A 21,902-nucleotide genomic window follows, 5' to 3' on the forward strand; every position below is an offset into this window, starting at 1 on the left:
TGTGTACATGCGCACACGTGCATAACTCTGTATTTAACTGCATTGTGTTGCCTATAGACTAGAATTACAGTTGATCAGGATTCGATTATTAAAGTATTTTTATATATAGAAATACCCAATAATTTAAATAATTTATATTTGTATAATTAATTAAAATAACTAGAATATTCACTTTCATTATTTTCTACAATTGTTAAAAGTACCTTTGAATCCTGAGGAAAATATATTGTAAAACAAATAATTCCTTCATCACTTATAAATATATGTACAAAATGTTGGACTGCATGTTAACTATATCCTTGGTGGATACACTTTTATATATATGCAGCAACAGAAGAACTTGACACAGAGAATGAATTTTTGCTACCACCTGTATTTGGAGAAGAATACGAGGAACAGCCAAGACCTCGAAGTAAAAAGAAGGTATAATCTATATTTGTAATTAGAGTAGTAAACACAAATAGTATCTTCTGTGGTTGTGTCTTCTTGTGATGGTAGTCTGATAACTGTACCTAAAGGGGCAATGAGGCAGGTGACTTGTGCTTGTTGGTATTGTTTTATATGTTGTGTGTCTTTTCAAATTTCATAATTTATGGTGTGAAATAGATATTGCTGTTTGTATACATTCATGAACATAACTAATTTAAGAATCTCAAACTTCACTCCCAATGCCTGTTTCATAGTTGGTTCCTATGGCATAATTGGATCTCAGCTCTCTTTAAAAAAATAGCATCATTGGTTGTTCAGTATTAATAAGCACTGTTAATAAATAAAGTCTATTTTGATGACAGGGACTAAAGAGAAAAGCGGTGTCAGAATACCATTCTCAAGATGATGGCTCTGAGAACTCAGAGTGCAGTTTTCCTTTCAAGTATGGATATGGTGTGAATGCATGGAAACACTGGGTAAAAGCTAGGAACCTAGAGGAAGATCTAGATAAGCTAAAATCAAGTAAGTATCTCGCTTAGCTTTAAATCTTTAGTTTAAAACATACAGACAGTGTGCCCAGCAGATAAAACTGTAGAGCTGTGGTGGCAAACCTATGGCACGCATGCCACAGGTGGCATGCAGAGCCCTCTGGGCACGCACACTGCCGCCCCAGTCCTGGGTCTTCAGTCCCATCCATGAGCAACCTGCATCAATATCCACGCAGGGTAAGATTGCCACGCCTGCCTCCCCAAGCGTTTTTTTTTACTAATCTGCCTTTCAGCTGCATTCCGTTTCTCCGTTCCCTTCTCAGCCTTCGCCGCATATTTGTGGGACTATCGGTAAAAAAAAAAAAGTTCCATCAGACTTTCTAACTTCTCATGAGATCTCAAGAAGTTAGAAAGTCTGATGGAACTTTTTTTTTACCCTTAGTCCCACAAACATGTGGCGAAGGCTGAGAAGTGGAGAAACGGAATGCAGCTGAAAGGCAGGTTAGTAAAAAAACACTTGAGGAGGCAAGGGCATCTGGGCGGGGGCGGATGTGGCAATCTTACCCTGCATGGTAGCGGGAGGGTGGGGCATGTGTCCTTCCCATGCTAGGCCAGCCCCTGCAGCCCTGGGGCAGCCGTGCTGGGTGGTGGTGGGCAGGGTGCTGAGGTGGGAGCCGGCAGGCCGACCAAAGCAGCAGGTGGAGTGCCGAAGGCTCGGGGAGGGAGGGCGCTGAAGTGTGCAGTCAGGCCATTGACAAGAGCAATGAGTCTGAGTAGAAAGCGGTCTCGGAACAAGTGGGGCAGGCAAGGAAAGAAATCCACGCTCCCCCCAGAAATTGCCTTTCTTTCCTTATCTGACTTCCAGCCCCGTGTCGTTGCTCCTTTGCAATACGCCGCCACGTGCAAGGAAACAAAGGAAGTTTTTTTGGGGGGGGAAGATCAATCAATCCAGTGCTTCACCTGCTGCTTTGGCGGCTCTGTAGGCAGAGCTGCAAAGGTCTCTGACAGAGAAGAGAACTTCGCAGGTCTGTCTGCAAAGCCATCAAAGCTGTAGCTGAATGGGCAGATGGGGAAACATGCCTCACTTTTTCCACGGCCGCTTTCGGCTGAGCCGCATTGCAGCAGCATTGGGTGCAATACGCAAGGTGGCAAACTACGTCACGCCAAAACCAGCCTTTTGTTGCCTCCTGCCCAATGCCGCTGCCATGAGGCCACGGAACAAGTCAGGCGGCAGTAAGAAACCGCTATACTGATTCCTTACCTCCGCTCAGCTTGTTCCGCGTCTCATGGCAACAGCATTGGGTGTGACGCATGAGGCAGCAAATGGCCATGCCTGGAGGCAGACAGCCATGTCACGCCGAAACCGGCTGTTTGCTGCCTTCTGCCCAGTGTCACTGCCATGAAGCGCCCCTCTGGCTCCTGGGAGTTGTACTGGTGTGCTTTGTGCCGGATGTCCTTTCCGGTGAGTTTCTGGAAAGATTTGTGATGGGGGTAGGTGCAGTGCGCAAGGCGGCAAGTGGCCACGGCCAGAGGGAAACAGTCACGTCGCGCTGAAACCAGCCGTTTGCTGCCTCCTATACCAGTTCTTTACCTCTTCCCGGCTTGTTCCACAACCTCATGGCAGCCACATTGGGTGCAACGCGCAAGGCAGCAAACAGCTATGTCACGCTGAAACCTGCAGGCTGTGGCTGCTGATGGACACAGTTGGCCCCCATGCGCTTGCTGTGTGCAGGGGCTGATGGTGTCAGGCAGCAGCCTCCCCGGCCCCTGGCTCACCTTGCGTTGCCCTGCGGCAATGGCACCCCTGCCCTGCCTCTCCTCGCCTCATCCTGCAGGATGAGCCTCCTGCCCACCGTCCCACCCACCAGAGACCCCCTGGATCCCCCCCAACCCTGTCTGGCCCCCACAGGTGTCCCCATGAGCAACATTGAAGTGGCCACGGCCACCCCGGCCACAGCCACCCAGTCTGCCCTGACCATCGCAGCCAGGCCCACCCAATGGGCCACACTCACCCAATGGGCCATGCCCACCCAGCACGCAACGATACATAAGTGGATTTTGGGTTGCAGTTTGGGCAGTCGGTCTCTAAAAGGTTTGTCATCACTGCTGTTGAGCTTGGATCTGGATTCAGATATTGTTTTTCTAATGGGCTTACTGGGGTTGTGAAGGGCAAATTATGTCTTCATCTTCAGAATCTGATCATCAAATGAGGTCATTGTATGTTGACAGTTACTGCAAACTAAGCATTATGTGTAGCATAGAAATCAATATTTTAAGTGAAAACCCCTTGCTATATGTCTTACGTTTGAAAGAGTTTTTTTATGATGATATTTGCAATATTTGAATGTTTCCTTTATTTTATACTCATCTGCTGGGTGCTTTATTTTATTAATAAGAAACAGCATTACGTGATACCCTACATTTCCCACTACAGCAAAGTCAGTAAAATTGAAAGAAGATATTATATCACATACTTCTACTGAGCTAAATTTTGGGCTGGCACACTTTGTAAATGAAGTCCGAAGACCAAACGGAGAAAACTATGCACCTGACAGTATCTATTATTTGTGTCTTGGGATTCAGGAAGTGAGTAATTTAAATATTAGATAATCTGCATGTGGTTGCTATATTTTTTCAAATAAATGTGATTGACAGAACATAGAATTATCAGTTGAAATACTAGCTGCATTTACACTTTCTACAAAGCCATGGTTTAATGTCATGTAGATCAATTGGAACGAACAGAAGCAGGACCCAGGCTTATGTACTTTTTCTCCTCCTTTTCCCCCATGGGCTGGAGAACTCATATTTACCCTTTTATACACTCCCTGAATTTCAGCTTTTTGTTACATGCTATCTAGGGATCATGGTTTATAACAAATCCTGGCCAATTTTAAAACAAGGCTCCTTCAAGTCATGTGTTTTGAGATTGAGTTGCTGCAGGATCCTTGGAATAGAATAAGAGGTTGTATAAAAATCACTCCCTACTTCCTTGAATGAATCCCAAATCCCTAACAAAGATCAAATCAATTAGTAGTTAAATTAAGGTTGCTTTCTTATGCAGTTATTTTTTTATATGCATGAAAATGATCAAGAACAGTTTGGCAATCTTCTTTTGTTTGAGTATACTAACTTTTATGTTCCTCCTTTTCTATAGTACCTGAATGGAAGCAATCGAGAAGATAATATCTTTTTGGATACTAATTATCATACATTTATGCAGGAAATAAATAAAATACTCAGAAGCTGGCAGCCCAGCATACTTCCAGATGGTAATTTATCTTGTTTTGGTGTTTTTTTATCTTTTTGGCTTTGTGTTCTTTAAGCAATTCAGCCAGAATAATTCATAACTAATTGTATGTAAAGAATATGAGGGGCGCGGTGGCTCAGTGGGTTAGGACGCTGAGCTTGTCAATCAGAAGGTCAGCAGTTTGGCAGGTCGAATCCCGAGTGCCGCATAACAGAGTGAGCGCCTGTTACTTGTCCCAGCTTCTGCCAACCTAGCAGTTTGAAAGCACGTAAAAACGCAAGTAGAAAAATAGGGACCACTACGGTGGGAACAGCGTTCCGTGCGCCTTTGGCATCTAGTCATGCCGGCCACATGACCACGGAGACGTCCTCGGACAAACGCTGACTCTTTGGCTTTGAAACAGAGATGAGCACCGACCCCTAGAGTCGGAAACAACTAGCACGCATGTGCGGGGGAACCTTTACCTTTACCTATGTAAAGAATGTTGAGTTTATAAGCACAGTCTTTGGTTAATTTGTTGGGCTAAGGTACTTGGTCTTAAATATTTCACATGGTTTTTTCAGATTAATATAACTTTTTTATTTTCTTAAGTTTTTTATGTTGGATTTGCTTAAGTCTGTTTACAGGCTGGTTCTTTATAAGTCTTTTCTTTTTCACCTGTCAGGTTCAATATTTTCTCGAGTTGAGGAGGACTATCTCTGGAAGATTAAACAGTTGGGATCCCATTCTCCAGCTGCTCTTTTAAATACACTATTCTACTTCAACACCAAGTATTTTGGTCTGAAAACAGTGGAGCAGCACTTAAGACTTTCCTTTGGCACTGTTTATAGACATTGGAAGAAGAATCCTCTAACGATGGAAAGCAAAGCTTGTCTTAGATATCAGGTTTCCTCTCTGTGTGGAACAGATAATGAAGGTATTGCAACTTTTTCTCTCCATGGCAAAGGTTACTGAGCTACACTGCTTGCAAAACCAGTAGACATTGTAGAAAGACACTGGGGCCTCTGTGATACTTGGATATGATTTTTTTTCTATTACTCACTGGTCTCTATCTGAAGCAGAGGGATGTGTTTTACGTAGGTTGTAGAAAGAAAAGAAAATAATACAAGATATAGTGATTCACTATTGTATACACACACACACACACACACACACACACACACACACACACACACACTGCTGACAGTACTTCTCCACAGTTTTCAAACTTTGTATGTCTCTACCCAGAGATTAAATTCAGGACCTTATTGTTTACTCTTTAAATGTCATTCACCTTAACTATACTTGTCCTCATATTAACTAGGTTCGCATATTATACATTGTTATATGTGATTTGTTTGGTTTTGGTTTAGTTCACGGGTGTCAAACTCGATCGCATCACATGATGTATCGCAATGTTTTTTGCCTTTGTGGAGCCAGGGTGGGCATGGCCTGCACGTGACGCATCCGGCCTGTCAACCGCCAGTTCGACACCTCTGGTTTAGTAGCTCGGTGTTATGGACTAATTAGTTCAACAAGCCATCCTTTACTATTAGTGGAATTAAAAACAAGTAAGCTAAGTAACTAATTACTTTTAAGCGACTGAACAGAATCATGTAGCTGCCAACTTGGAACAGACTGATGAATTAGAATAGCATATTTGGTTTAAATAGCAAATTTAAAGGAAAGGTGGAAAATCAGATTCTCAGCTTATTTTGTAAGATAAAATACTTGTGTGGATAGAGTCTTTATTCAGAAAAGAAAAATAACTGGAACTGGAACTTAGGTTTTTCGTCTTTTCCTTGATAAAGCCACAGTTAAAATTACTTCGATGAAGTTGCTGAAAAAAGGCTTTTACTAAAAATATATATATTTAACTGAAAAAAAAAGATCCTGAAAAAATATTCCTGAATCTCCCTTCAGGTAAGACCGTGATTGCAGCATCACAACATTATAGCTGTTGTTTTTGTATTTAATTTAGTCCCTGTGTGATATAATATGTCCATTTTAAAAATAAAATAATAAAAATCATATTGTATAATTTTCTTTTTTAAAAAAGAAGATAAAATTACTGCTGGAAAAAGGAAGCATGAAGACGATGAGCCAGTATTTGAACAAATGGAAAACATCGCAGATCCTTCTAGATGTCCTGTGAAAATGTTTGAATGCTATTTATCTAGGAGGTATTTTTTTTTTAAAAAAAAGATTTTAATTGTGTCTATATGTGGACCTTTTTTTTCATTTGGTTTTAGAATTTCCATCAGGGAGCACTTGAAAACATTCCAGCGCAAGGAAACCATCAAACTATATATTAATTATAATATCACTCATGTTCAGTGATTGTGTCTGCTAAGTGGTCTTGTGTCCCAATCTTCTTCTAAATGTATTAAACAATCCTGTTTACAGACATACTTTGCAGCATCCTAGATGTTCACACATCTAATCACCTGTTTCATGCTTAGCAGCTGTTTCATACTTAATGGGCCAAAACTCAGAATACTCAGGTGTTCCTCCAGGTTTTGGAGCAAACAAAATCCAGACTAGACAAGAAGGGGTAACACTGCAGTACATCACCCTCTCAGCTCTATAGCAGTGCTGTTCTTCCTATCTTCCCAGCATCTTCCCTTTCCTCTTTGCCTTGCTTGTCCCAGCACCTTCTCCCTCCAAGGTCCCAGGGTGGCATATCCCCTTGGCCCACCTTCCCTCCCCATTCCTCAGCCCCTGCCATCAGTGATATGCACAGCCTATGCTACTAGTACGCTCATCTCAACAGCCATCATTACTCAGGTCCCAGCATCCCTCCAACCTCTTGTCAGCTGCTGATATCCTTGGTTTTCCTTTGCTCCTTAACTGAACCACTTTGCCGGAACAAACATCCTGTTTTGTTTTATACATGTCAGTCTCCTTAACCCAGTCCAAAATACTTGCAGCGAGTATATTTCAAATTCAGGCACAGACCACCTAAAACCAGCTATTACAGGAACAGGAACTTTTGTGTTACTTCTAAGAAGCCAATATAGGGACACATCAGGAAGTTTTTAGTAAGTAGAACATTGTAAGTAAAATAACAGAATGACAGAATTGGGATGGACCTTTGAGGTCTTCTAGTCCAACCCCCTGCTCAGGCAGGAAAACCCTATACCATTTCAGACAAATGGTTGTCCAGTCTCTTCTTTAAAACTTCCAGTGTTGGAGCATTCACAACTTCTGGAGGCAAGTTGTTCCACTGAACAAAATATAAGTTACGTTTACAAATTAGAATTATTTGACTTTATAAACAGGGTGATTATGTCAGTAATATCGTTTCATGGCAGTAAAACAAAATCTATACAGGTAGTCCCCACTTAATAGCCATCTTTCAGCAACAGTTTGAAATTACAATGGTGCTAATCAAATGGCATTTAGACCTGGTCTTTGAAGTTATAGCCATTGTGGCACTCTCACAGTCACATAATCAAGTAGCCTGCCCATGTTGACCACCTCAGGGTGCCCTTGAACTCTCTCACCCTCAATCTCCACCCCACCTCTTGCCTTTCAAAGCTGTCTCATACTTTCCTGGGTCTGCCACCCTGCAATCCACTACTCCTGCTGCCCTCACTGACTTGTACTCCACCCTGAATCCCTATTGCCTTGTACCACTGCCGCCCTCTTCTTCCTCCTGCTGTCAAAAGGTGCTCCTGGCCTGGCTTTTTGTGATGCTCACAAGGTGCTCCTGGCCTGGCCCTTTGTGATGAATCTGCTGGCCTTGTATAATCTTCCCAAAGCTTCATTTGGCCCAGCAGCTGCCTTGTGAAGTTCCAGGTTCAAATACACCTCATCGGTACTAGGAAGAAGTTAGCAAAGCTCCACTGGGAGTAGTGAAGGGCAGTGAGGGTTCAGGGCAGCAGAGTCCAGGGTGGTCAAAGGTAGAGGGAAAATAGGTGCAGGGGGGAGTTGAAGCAAAGGCAACTTGTAGCAGAGCAGGAGAAACATGAGACCTAGCCTAACAACGGCACAATCCCTGCTTTATGATTGCAACCAGGACTATCAAAAATTGTGCAGTCGGGTGATGTTACGCTTAATGACTGTATCACTCAGCAATGGAAATTCCAGCCCTAATTAGGATCATTAAGCAAGGACTTACAGAACTTTGTACAGTATCTCCCTTGACACCCAAAGAGGTAAAGGAGAAAGTTAAGAAGAAGAAGAAGCAAGGACTACCTGTAGAATAGCACTACTATAGAAATCCAGATTGTACGAAGTGAATATTTCATTGATATTTAAAAGTCAATAGCTGCTATCTGGTAAATAAATATTCCTTCTGCTCTAACCTACTTTATGTTATGATTTAAACTGAGGCTATCACAGTGACCACATAGTTAAAATAATATGCGTCCCTTATTAATTTTGCTCTTGTTTTATTCCTTTCAGCCCACCTAATCTCACTCAGAGAATGGACGTGTTCTATTTGCAGCCAGCTTGCCCAATATCTTCCGAGAGTTCCATTTGGTATACTTCCACTTCAGTGGACCGCAATACTTTGGAAAATATGCTTGTACGGGTTCTTTTAGTAAAAGATATTTATGATAAAGACAATTACGAACTGGATGAAGACATAGATTAAACACTTCCCAAATTCAAGAAAACACAACAGCATTAGCTAGTCAAGCTGCTAGATTTTTACTATGGAAAAGAAATAATCAAACATTTCAAGTTTACTCTTTGTTTAACATGTTTTGTAGCAGTGTACCCTTTGCTGGGTATTACCATGTATATAATATGTGAGAGAAAACGGCCATTATTCTGCATAGTGGTTTTAGGATACTTAACAAACACATTCATTTTTAATTATTATTTATTTGGTTAGATATGTTTGTAACTTTTTACATTGCAAAATTTGAATGAGAATGTGCCATGTGTAATATTCGGGGGGGGGAGGGTGTCATAGTAAGGAACATCCATATTGCACAACATCACTGTTGCAGAGCTTCCTTGAAAGAGTTGGGGCTTTTAAATAGGTTCTGAAACCAGGTAGTTGTGTATGGATAGCACTACTAAAGTTTAGGACTTGCTGTGTATTTCTGAATTTTTTAAATAAATTGTAAACTAATAGGTTTTTTACTCTTAGTTACTGATGCCTTATGAGGTTATGTAGAAAGGTTCCATCTTATGTACCAAAAATAGAAAAAAAAAGAGAATGCTGTTAATATTGATGTACTGTAATGTGAATCAATGCTGGTGAAAATTACTTTTCTGAGTTGCTCTTATTAAAAAAAATCTTAGTATCTTTCCTTATTTGTGATTCTCTGAATTTGAACTTACAAATACAGTGTATTTTAGATAAGAGCACAAGAGGGAAAAATGTATCCATTTGGATTTCGCCCTTGGATAGGATGTGTACTACAAACTTTTGTTTGAATTTTTACTTAAATTCAAAATATACATCTATCTTACGTGTTAATATTCTTTATGCTTTTCTTCAATATATTAACTGGAAGGCATATCCAAGAATAAATAAAAGAAATGCAGCAAAAATAAATAGCATATAGCAGCCAATTAAAACCTAACAGCAATATAATAATTTTAATTGGAAGACATAAGAACAGGTTTAGTATTGAAAAGACAGGTAGGTGTTGAGAAAGCTCTTTGGGGGAGAAAATTCTATAACTTGACATCCACTGCTGAAAATTGCTCTACCTTCATTAACAGATTACGGCATAAAAATGTCTGCAATTCTACAAATGAAATCTTTACTTTGTTGTATGTACTTATACATTCATTTATTATCTTCATTCCCTAAAATCTTTGCTCCCCATCATCTGGAATATTTCTTGTTCAGATATGGGCTATATGAATGGCGGCTGCAGAATTCCGACAGGTTCAGCACAAATGATGCAGCTGCATTTTGCCTTTTGTAAGTAGTCATCCAGAAATGCTTGCACAAAGAGAAAGGTTTTCAGAGATGCACAGCAGTTTTTGCCTCTCATTAATTCTCTATGGCTCTGTGGAGTCCCAATTGTAGAGAATTCCTGGAGTTTGAAGGATTGGTTTTTCAGGCACCAAAGCAAAGGGAAGGGTTGGAGGCCCAGCAAATAACCAGTAGTGTATGAAAGTTAAAACAGTCCAGATGATGGTGGCAACCAAAGTCCTCCTTTTTATGAGAGGAAGGGAAGTCATCCTGATTTTCGATACTAATACTCCTTCCCTGACGCCTCTGGTATAACCCTATACTTGCATATAAGAATTATACAGTTGTATTTGCTTGTTGCTTGGCCCCATTTTTAGGTTGTACATTATTGAATATATACTACCTGATGTTTTCTTCAGTGCAGTGCAGAAATACTCAGCATGCTAACAGTTTCACATTAAAGATGATTCTTGAACAAGTGTCTTGCTGATGTCCATCATTTAGTAAACCGTGGACCAGTATGAGACAGAGCTACATAGTCTCAAACATGCTAGATTCCTTGGACTGAACATGGCAGGCAGGAATTAACATTCATCGTATATGTTCATAAAAGGAACCATTATTTATTAATTTGAAAATATTTTATTATTTCACCAGGCGTGCTTGGACATAGGCCCTTACAATAGAATGAGAATATTGTGGTAGAATGCGTACTCTGCATGTACTGACTGCACATCCAGAATTACAGATTCCCATGATGGTAATGACATAGGGAAGTGGCTGGGGGCACTACAACTGAGCATTTTATTATTCATGTAAATGCTTTTGCCACAAAATTGTGGTACTTTAAAAAATAACAAATTGATTTGTGGTACGGATTTTCATGCAATATATCACATGCTTATTTGTGTGTATGTGTGTTTTTAGTTTAAGGCTGTGCCAACAAAATCAAGAGATGGTCATTTGTCATTTCAAGGATGCCATTTTATCCCCAAAACATGCAAAGGTTAGGGAGAAAGCAACCTTATTCAAAACCAGAATAATCTAAATATAGAGATGAGTCTTTTGAAGCTATTGTGGAAATCAAAAATCTAGCCTCTGTGGGGATTCTAAAGACCAATCAGGGTATTCAACACAAAATCATAACTGAAGAACAGTCAAAAAGCACATCACCATGTTTTTACTCTGCATGGAGACTTAAATATTAGCTGTATTGAAAATAGCATGCTAAAATAATCTTCAGGATTAGATATTGGGGAAAAAATAACCTTTTTAAGATCCATACTAGAAATTGTGCTATTTATCTTTTTTCCCCTGCAGTTCTTTTATTACCATTATATCATTCTTATAGTAGGCATTAAAAGTTATGTTTCTTTAGTATCAATTCAATGCATTCATAAAAAAATAAGCTAAGGTGTATTTTCTATTACAGTATGTTAATACAGCAAATTAATTACTAAAAGAAGAAAAACTACATACTGAGTTAATATAATGGTATAATATTGAAATTCACCCTCCCATTCATAAAACTGGAAGGTGGGGAAGGCCTGACAATTTGATTTTATTACTTGAAAATGCTCTCCTTGCCTCCATCAGAAAACTGTAATTCAAATTATATAAAAAAAACATGGATCAGAAATTATTGCAACTGAGGTACAGATTTATCTTTCAAGCATCAAATGTTTTTATGTTTTCCATGCCCAAACAGTCCATGAATCTTGATGGTGGATTGATTCCAAACACTGGGTATATAGTCAAGTAAAATATGTGTCCTTCATCAGCAAGGATCAATCTTAGACCAGTGTTTTTCAGCCCTTTAGGTTGTGTGAATTTCAATTCCCAGAATTCCTCATATAGCCATGTTGAAGTCCACACATCTTAAAGTTGCCAAGGTTGAGAAACACCGATCTAGACTTGGATCTCATACATTTTTTTTAGATAGCAATAACAATCTTCAAGTTTTTGAAGGGTATTTATTATATTCAGGCCAAAACTCAAAACTATTTTGATATGATACTAAACAAAAAGAAACAGTTCAAACATGTATAGATGATCATAACTTGGAGCTCAGGGACTTTCCTTTTTTTTTTTACTTTTAGACAAGAGGCTTGGATGTGTCTTAAATTTATTTTTTAATGGAGGGATTTTGATCAATCTGTTCAATTCACCTTCAGTTGCGGTTCTGGATATCTATTTTAAGAAATAAACATCTTTGCAGGTTTTCGCTGTAAAGTGCAACATGCATGGTTACCAATAGTTACCAAGCATATGTACAGTCCCATTTTAATCCCTGCCACATATGACTCTTTAACCTAGATTACAGGCTTCACATGTTACTGCATTGAATCAGGATAAGCCAGATGCTCTCCTTTAAAGTTATCGTATTTATGGGAATAAAAAATGGCAGCTGTTTTGAGTTTACATGGCACAATAATCCTATAACCTTGTTTAAAGAGTTCCATTTGTGTGTAGAAGTAAAACAAAATGTGTAACTTTATCATGTAACCACAGACAAAAATGTGTTTCTTCCAATGAAATACAACATTACATATAGCTATGTTAATAGACTTTTAACAACAACGTACTTTAGTTATGAATTACATTTTAAGAGAAAAAAACAATGCTCAGTTTACAAGGTGTGAATCCCACTAAAGTGAAATACATAAGCTTAGTCAGCAACAAAGTAATGCTTCTGATCTGGTAGCCATGATCTCCCCCCACCCCCACCCTTACTTGGCTTTAACCATGGCACAGGATGTAAATTTGATTGAAAAAGAAAGTTTGTTAACTCATAATTTCAGACTAGCTACAAACAGAAAAATCTAGGTTTTAATAGCCATGGTTAGTCCTGATGCAGAATAACTATTGATTCACATGGTATGATAATCCATGATGGGGATTTCTCGGTTTTGGCTTAGTACAATGTATACACTGCAATAGAGCTCCATGGTTAAGATAATTGCGATAAATGGGCAGAGAATGAAAAAGCCTCATGGAAGGCAGTGGTGTTATCAGAAATGCAATGTGTGTGCATCAAGCTGAGTATTGCCTGGCACATCTCTTTGATGAGAAAGTTGTTCTTTGCAGTAAAAATGATCAGAATTTGCTGCTGATATGTAGTTAACTTTCTGTATATAATTGTATTTGTTTATTTAATGCTATGCTGTCTTTTTTCCGCTCAGTTTCTTAAAATTTTGTTTGTTTATTTTAGTTTTACTGTCTAATTTTTAAAAAATAAAATTTAATTTGCTCCTCCTCAAAAGAAGACTCGGCAGCTTAATAATGATCACAAAACTTAAGTGTGTAATATTTTCAAAACTTTCAAGAGTCATAAAACATTCAGCATCAACATTAGCTGTTCTTTCCGGTTGTTCTGGGGGTTTTAGAATAGATTAATGGGTCTCTAGAAGGTTCATAAACAGTTGTAGAGTTGTACTAATATGGCTGCTTTTTCATGGCATACAAGTATTCACAAGGCACTATTTTCTACCTGCATCTGCAGCTCCTTAATTATTGTTTTTAATCATGGTCTATGTGCTTATGTAAAGCCAGGTTCAGAGCCTACAATTTACAAAATACTTTGGTAGAAACTCCACTTTAAGCATATCATGCAACTTAAAACTTAAAGTATCTTGAGATCCTGATAGATTTCCTGCAATATTCTGTAAGATCTTCCAAGAGAGCCTGATTAATCCATTAATTCAAGTAATGAATGAGATTTACCAGTGTCGGGTTTTTTTTTTCTTTCTAGAAAGAGTTCAATTTTTTTCCTGATTTATAAAAAGATGAATGACCCACATCGTTCAGAATCAAATTGTCAACAAGATTATCAAAAGAGAAATCCAACCTAAAATCAAGCAGAAATTTTCTGCTTAAACAGTACAATCAATCAATCAGTGGAACAGTTTGCCTGGAGACCTTATGGGTGCTCCATCACTCGAGGTTTTCAAGAAGAGATCAGACAACTATTTGTCTGAAATGATATAGGACAGAGGTCTCCAACCTTTTGGAATCCTTGTTATCTTTGGTGGAGCAGTGGGCTAATGCCTCCTTAAGTAACACCAGCTGCCTGCAATTAGTGCAGGTTCGCATCCCACCAGGCTCAAGGTTGACTCAGCCTTCCATCCTTCCGAGGTAGGTAAAATGAGGACCCAGATTGTTGGGGGCAATTAAGCTGACTTTGTAATAATGCCGCTTGGGGTGTGTGTGAAAGCCCTAACAAGCAGGCATATACATAGAATGAAGGCTACTGCTAAGCTTGTAAGCCGCCCTGAGTCTTCGGAGAAGGGCGGGATATAAATGGAATTAAAATAAATAAAATAAAATTTTATGAAGCCACATCTCATTTACACACATTGTCTTTACATTGCTCTCAGTGGGATGGCCATTATCTGTTTTTGGGGGGAGGAGGAAGGGGCAGGGGGCATTTGAAAGAAAAAGATTGGCAGGCATTTGCAGCACAAATCATTTTTCTTTGCTTTAATGTCTGACAGTGGAAAAGCACTGATTATAGAGCTTTGTACAGCTTACAAAGGAGAATCTCTCTCTCCCTCCCTCTCTCTCTCCCTCCCTCTCTCTCTCTCTCTCTCTCTCTCTCTCTCTCTTTCTCTCCTTCTCCCTCCCTCCTGCTTTTCTCCCTCTTGCACAGGAAAATTTTGAAAAATTTCAGAGCTTTAGGACATCAAAAAAACAACCCCTGATCTTTAAGATTTCTTAGGGATCTTAAGATGGTAGCTTATCTGTGCATGTGTGTACTCAGGATTTGTGCATTGAGATACAGTAATTATATTAGCAGACATGGCTTTTGCTATATGGCACAATCCTATACTTTCTGATTTTGTAGAAAGCTTAGGTATTTAATAATATCTTCTAGCTTTTCATAAACAACTGATTTGGGTATTGTGCTTGTAAAGGGTAGGTGGCAGTATTATTATTTGATTCATTAAGATTTTGCTTTGAAAAATTGGAAAATTCCCTTCTCTGGTGGCAGAAGATTGAAACTTAAATGATGATAAAATAGAAAAAAATTAAAAACTGAATGTGGTAATCTGTGATGGAATAAGTGTGATTGTTCCATCTAGAGATTTTGTACTCCGCTAAATTTGTATTCTACAAGCAGGCAGAATAGATGTTTCATTTTCCAGTGATACATAGGTTTTGTTCCCATGACATGCTAAAATACAGAGTTCAATTATCAAAAATAAGTCCATATTATTCCTATCCATACTTCATATGTTTTTTTAAACTTTAATCTTGTTATCTAGAGTGGAAATTGATGCCCCAGAATAAATTTTCTGTTTCCCTGCCGTTTTGTTTTTAATCTGGGTCATAATCTGTTCCGTCATTCAAGTGAGATTGCATTCATCTATTTGCTATTATTATTTATTAAATTTATATGTTGCCCATCTCGCCGTCACACAATTCTGACATATTTAGGAAAGACATCATGAAACTATCAACTGTACCTGCAAGCAACACTCATATATAGAATTTTTAAGTTTAAGAGTTTGTTGGAGTTGGGTAACTAATAAATTAAATAAATAATAGTCTTTATGATCCTGTTTTTTTCCTTTCAGTTCTGCAAAGCTAAACTCTCCAATTTCAAAATAAGATATTTATGGTCCCAAGAACTCATTGCTGTTTTTGAACTAAAGTTCAGCAAAGTTTCTTTCTCTTTTTTTTTGGCAGAGCAACATGTAACATAATTATTTAAGACTGAAAGATCGTGAACTGGCCCCCTGTTTAAAAAGTTTGAGGACCCCTGATTTAAGTTATCTCATTCACTGTTTAATGCAGAATCCCAAATTAAAGAGTATTGAAAGATCTGCCAGTAGATGGCAGCAAAATGTTAAGAGAGATCCTGATTTTTGCAGCCCAAACCTGCAACCATAATCTCCCCAGCCTTTCTCTAAATACTTATATTGTATGAAAGTAAGAAACTCCATCTGTAATTGGCTACCCTAACAAGTGCCTTCCAGTAATTTAAGGCGATAATTCCATGTCCTTCATTTTTAGAACAATAAAGAGATATTGAGCTTCATATTTCATCCATCCATCCATTTATAGTATTTACTACCCACCCTAATCCCAAAATCCAAAGTTAGTATGATAAATAATATAACTATCAATCAGTACTACAGGGATTCCTCAATTTACAACCGTTGAAGCATCCCCACGGTCATGTAATTAAAATTAAGGTGCTTGGCAATTAGTATATATTTATAATTGTTGCAGCACCATGGGTCTTGTGATCCCCATTTATGAGTTTCCCAAATGTTTCTAACAAGTCAAGTCAATGGGAGAAGTTGGATTTGCTTCCTACCTGATTTACATAACTGCAGCAATTCACTTAACAGCATAGCAAAGGTCATAAAATCAGGCACAACTCACTTAATAATTTAGCAATCAAATTCTGGTCCTAGTGATGGTTGTAAATCCAGGACTCCCTGTATCACATTGGCCCTCATTCATCTTTTTTCAGGGATAAATATATTGCAGTTTTTCTGATCACCCAGATTGTGGGGTTTTTTGGGGGGGGGGTGCTTTTCTAATGAGGTTTCCAGTGTCAGTTTATTAATCAACATATTAATTTTGATTTTAATTTAGATTTTTAAAAAAGATCTTTTAAAAAGAGTTGAAGAACAGAGCTATTAAGGATGAATGATTGTTCAATCCCATTTAATGAAGATCTCTTCAAGTAGAATTACTGAGAATAGCATTTTGATTTTTAGGAGTTGCATCAAACTGATTAAGCAACATGAGAGAACACTTCCTGATCCTAGCACCTTCTTACAAAAACCTTCTTGCAAAATTAAAAAGAGGTGGAGACTTCTAAAATGAAGTATGACAACTTGCTGATCCATATTTAAGGTGAAGATTTTGGGGGATTAAAGGTAGATTATCTTCATGTTATAAAGCTGGATGTTTTGAAGGTACTTTCTTAAATGACTCAATCAGGATGATAACCTAAGGGACAGAAAGAGATTTGCATGTATCCAAGTGTCTAAAGTTTCTGGGTTACAGGAGTATTGATCATAAACTTCCGTTAACAAAGGTGAATAATCTTGCAACGTCTCTCTTGCTGATACACTCTTTTCTCCAGTCAAGAAGCATGTTAAACAAGACTGTAAAGCAAGATAGTGTTTCTTATGGCCACATTCCCAGCCTTCCAAGGGTCCAAACCTTCATCCTCATATGTCACTAAAATGCTCCTTCCTTGTTTATGACCAAAGCCCATTAATAGAGACTTCTTAAAGAGGGCAGGCAGTGGGGGAAGTTCAACCATTTTTATTTTTATTTATTTGTATGCAATCATTGCAAGAGTTCTTGGCAGTATTTTTATAAGTTAAAATGCAATGCAAAAAGTTCTTTTGATATTCCCCATGTATAACTGATTATTTGGTCGCTAACTTCAAGGAACAAAAAAGAGGGGGAAAATTACACTGGGTGTAATAAGAAAAAAGGGGACTTTTTATTACAATCCCTCATTATCAATGGTACTGATTGCCACCAAACTTTGGTAGCAAATTGCACTGTCACCTGTCACCTGTTCTCATATTTATGACCTTTACATTTCTGTAAAGAAAAGATAGGCCGAAGCAGGATCATAAGCACAGTCATGATTTTACATATAAATCATTTTACTTATATGTAAGGGTGTAGGTCTATACATATGTTGTATAAAATACGTTTAAATGTGTGTTATGTATGTGTACACTTTGAGAGCAAGCAACTAAATTTCATTTTTAATATGTGCCGTTGTGCCCACAGTAAAAAATGACAATAAAGGTTATCTAATCTAAATTTCACTTAGCGCCTGCCTTGCTTAACAACCAAGTATGGTTGCTAAATTAAAACTATTTATATACACAGACACACACAAGCACACCAGTGATGACAACAGTGAAACAGCCTTTCCTTCAAATATAATATTTTCATTCCATCTTCTGGATCTCTTGGAAATATCTGACTGGCCACAGTTAGATGTGAAATAACTTTTTTTTTAAGTTGCTACATCTTAAGTAGCATTTTTTTTCAATTTCTGTTTTGGAAGTTCTAGCATTTTTCTTTTGCATACATTACAAAACTGTTGAAAGCTATCAAGTCCCAAAAGTTTGCCATCCTTGTGTTAGACCAATGCCAACAGGAATATAAGCAGTCCCCACTTAACAACTGTAATTGGACTGGTAACCCCATCACTAAGCAAAGTGGTTGTTAAGTGAAACATTACATGACCACACCAACCAATGATTGACTTTGCTTGTCAGAAGCCAGCAGGGAAGATTGCAGATATTGATCACATGATTGTAGGGATGCTGTTGTTGTGTATCGTATGCAAGTCTGTGAAGAACCATGCAGTTTCTAAAGTTTACAATGAAGTGACCAACCTATTGATGTGAGTTGTTCAAACAAACATTACAACTGGCAAATTTTGAACTTTATTGGGTTCCATTTTCTTTTCTGATGTGATTCCATCTTCTGATTTAGGACAATTAGCAGATTGAAGCAGTGTGTAACTGTTTGAGCATGTGCAAGAGCAGAAATATATCAGTCAAATAAATAAATACCCGAAAAGCTTGTATTCTTCCCTAAAACCTTAGATCAGGGGTGTGAAACTCAATTTCATTAAGGGCCACATCAGCATTGAGGTTGCCCTCCCTCGGGGGGGCTGGGTGGGTATGGCCAGAGTGGGCACAGCCTACTGGCTGGGCATAGCTGGGGTGGGTGTGGCCAACTCAACGTTGCTTGCATCAGGGGTGCCTGTGAGGGCCTGGGCAGGACTGGGGCAGATCAGAGGGAGTCCAGCAGAAGGGGGTGGGACTGGGGGCAAGCAGCAGGGCATGGCCCACTGGAGGAGCCTCACTGTCCCTCTCAGGCCATGCAGGGGGCCTGGACGGTGGCACGGGCTGCCAGAGTCCTGAGCAGTGGGGGACAAGCACCCAGCCCAGCCCTCAAGCTCCTGTGGCACTGGGACCCCACATCCCAGCCTAGCACAGCCCCACTTCCCCAAGGGGGTGCCCAGCTGTGCTTACCTCCTCCTCAAGGCTGCTGCTGCTGTGTTTGCTCAGCCAGATTGCTCAAGGTGGGTGCAGGAGTGCAAAGTGTATGGGTCACAGGGAGGCCCACTCCCTCTCCATGCAAGGAGACCTGGCTTTGTAACCAAAGCATCCTTAGTGATAGGATGGGAGACTCCCAGGGTAGGCCAGGAAGAGGGGGCAAGGGGATGGCGAAAGGGCAGCAGGGCTGCTGGTGGCCAAGTGCTAAGGCAGGACTTCCCTCAGACCCTCTCTCCCTCTTATTCCAATCTCCTTCCTTCCTTCCTTCCTTCCTTCCTTCCTTCCTTCCTTCCTTCCTTCCTTCCTTCCTTCTTTCCTTCCTTCCTCCATCCATCCATCCATCCCTACCCTCCTTCCTTCCCTGCCTCCCTTTCTCATTCCCATCTCCTGCCTCCCTTCCTTCCTTCCTTCCTTCCTTCCTTCCCATTTCCCTCCCTCTTTCTCATTCCCTCCTTCCATGCTGCCTGGTGGACGGGACCTAGCCTGTAGGACAAAAGGCAGGGAGATGGGAGCGTGCAATGGCACAAGCTGAGCATGGGCAAGGGCCAGCTCCCAGTTGCCCTCCGCTCCACTTGGTAGGGCAGGAGAGGGGAACATGGCACTCATGCCACATGCAGAGCCACAGCCTACCAACAGCCAGCAATGTGTGAGTCACCCGGTCAAGGATGGCTGCACCTCGAGCCCTGGGGAGTGAGGCTGACAGAACTCTATGGCCCAAGCGAGGAGAGGTGAGGCCCAGCAAAGTGGGGTCGGGCATGGTGAGATGTGGCCCGGCAAAGCAGAGGCAGACAAGAAGTGGAAAGACCCGGCAAAGTGGGGCATAAGTGGGTGTGATGGGGCGAGGTCAGGAGTGGTGGGTGGAGTGAGGCAAATGAGCTGCAGCTGCTGTTGCCCACCACCAAACCCCAAGTGCTCACCGTTTCCTGTGCGTGTGCTGGGGGGGTGCCCAGCCGGGTGGGGTGGACCAGGACCGGGGCAGCGGGGGCCGGTCCCTTGCCGGGGGACAGCCCCAGGCTCGATCCAAATCCAGCCCATGGGCCTTGTGTTTGACAGGTCTGCCTTAGATTAAGGTGCTTTAAACTGCAGTTGGATATTAGGCAAATAGCAATTGGGGAATAGAGTGTCTGTTGTGGTGGCACCTCAACACCTGTAACTTTCTCTCCCCAAGCTCATCATATATTAAGTTTCAAACCAGGTTTTTCGACAAATATACAGCCAATAACTATATCTTGTTTTTGACGAGCTTAAAATTGTGTGTGTTTTTCATTGGGTACTTTCTTATTTATAAATGTATTCTGTTGAGCTGATTCTTGAATATTTATTAAAGCAAGCTTGAGACATTAATTTCAGAAGACGTTGTGCAGATGGAAATTATGATTATGGTTTTTACTTTTATTCACCCAAGGCAATAATTTTAAAACAATCTTCAAGTGCTCTAAGTCTGGACACGTTAAATACCATAATTACTTTCTTTTTTTGTAAAAGTTTTACTGGTTTTTTACAATAACAACCTTAGTGCCTGGTGTACAGCATGTTGTCTTGGTTCATAATTTTTTTAGAAAAGAATATACAATTAATAGTTAATAAATATCAATAATAATTAATTTTTATACTTCCATAATTAGTATATCAATTAATAATATATTTCCTTCATCTTCTCTTCACCCAGTAGTATTCTTCTACAACATTAAACAGTTTCTATTTATATTTCCCATATTTAAATGATTAAATAAAAACATTTTCTTCTATATTTATACCAACAATAGTAGCATCCATATATAGCATTTTTTCCTTATCAGCTTATGTTATTTTCATAAAATTCATCTTACTGATTCAACATATATCTTATTTTCATAAATCTTGTTTAAGCTCAATTTCTCCATAATATTCAAACAATTCTTATCAATCATATTTTTCCCAGTATTTAACATATAAATATCCAAATTTTCCATTTAAATATATCACCCCAGTATTTTTATATTTCATATATTATAGAGATACTATACTACTTATCTATCATAATATCTATCCATAACATCTTTCTAGTCAATTTATATTTCACTTCTATTTGTAAAAATTAGTTAAATCACTATATATCCTTTTTTCCAGAGTTCTTATTAAGCCTAATTTCCCCTCAATATTTCAATCATTCCTTAATCCTAAATCTTTTCAAACTTAATTTGTCTTTAAAATTCAAACTTTTCCTTCACTTACAACATCCTAATATTTTTACATTTTGTATCTTATCAAAAAATATTATATTACTTATATCTCCTATCCCACTTATTCTCAAGTCCCTTTATGGCCAAAGTTATTTGTTTATTTAGCCATGTTCAAACAAGTGTTTACTCATATAATACTCCATCTGGTAGGGCTAATCCAGTCTGTTCAGCCGGTCTCTAATCTTTTTCCTTTGCCAAATTGTTTTCCCAATTAATATTTTCAACTTGTCCTGTTCTTGTATTTTTGTAGTTATTCTTAGGAGTAGAGGATACATAGTAGATAAGATGTATGCTTTTTGTCTCCCAAACAATGATTCTCCTAGCAGTGTCCATTTTGTTAAGTCTTCTTTCTTCTCAGGTTTATTTTGACGTTCTAATGCATAAGGTATCTTTTCCATATTTATTGTTGTATCCAAGTCTTGTAAGTTTTTTCTTCTTTGTATTAAGTTATAATTCCCTTCATTTGTAACTTCACCAGTTAAGTCATTATTTCTAGTTCACATTCTGTTGTCTGGATTGTTTGTTCATTCTTTACCATCATTCTTTGGATGTTTTTTGATTGTAGATTTAAATTAAAAGTATATTCACTTA

General features: G+C 39.1%; 2 protein-coding genes across 2 annotated transcripts in view; one reads left to right on the forward strand and one right to left on the reverse strand.

The window, feature by feature from the left end:
* Positions 1–13,292, forward strand: part of ZMYM2 (zinc finger MYM-type containing 2) — an 89,657-nt gene extending 76,365 nt beyond the window's left edge. Inside the window, exons 17-23 of the mRNA XM_081327381.1 lie at positions 329–423; positions 792–951; positions 3,352–3,503; positions 4,075–4,189; positions 4,832–5,083; positions 6,206–6,329; positions 8,557–13,292. Of these exons, the coding sequence (XP_081183507.1) occupies positions 329–423; positions 792–951; positions 3,352–3,503; positions 4,075–4,189; positions 4,832–5,083; positions 6,206–6,329; positions 8,557–8,749 (1,091 nt within the window). The 3' untranslated portion in view covers positions 8,750–13,292. The remainder of the gene's footprint in view (positions 1–328; positions 424–791; positions 952–3,351; positions 3,504–4,074; positions 4,190–4,831; positions 5,084–6,205; positions 6,330–8,556) is intronic.
* CRYL1 (crystallin lambda 1) overlaps positions 1–21,902 on the reverse strand; it is a 262,310-nt gene that overhangs the window by 105,394 nt on the left and 135,014 nt on the right. The window lies entirely within an intron of this gene.

The sequence above is a fragment of the Vipera berus genome (assembly GCF_964194415.1).
Source record: "Vipera berus genome assembly, chromosome: 4".
Lineage (NCBI taxonomy): Eukaryota > Metazoa > Chordata > Lepidosauria > Squamata > Viperidae > Vipera > Vipera berus.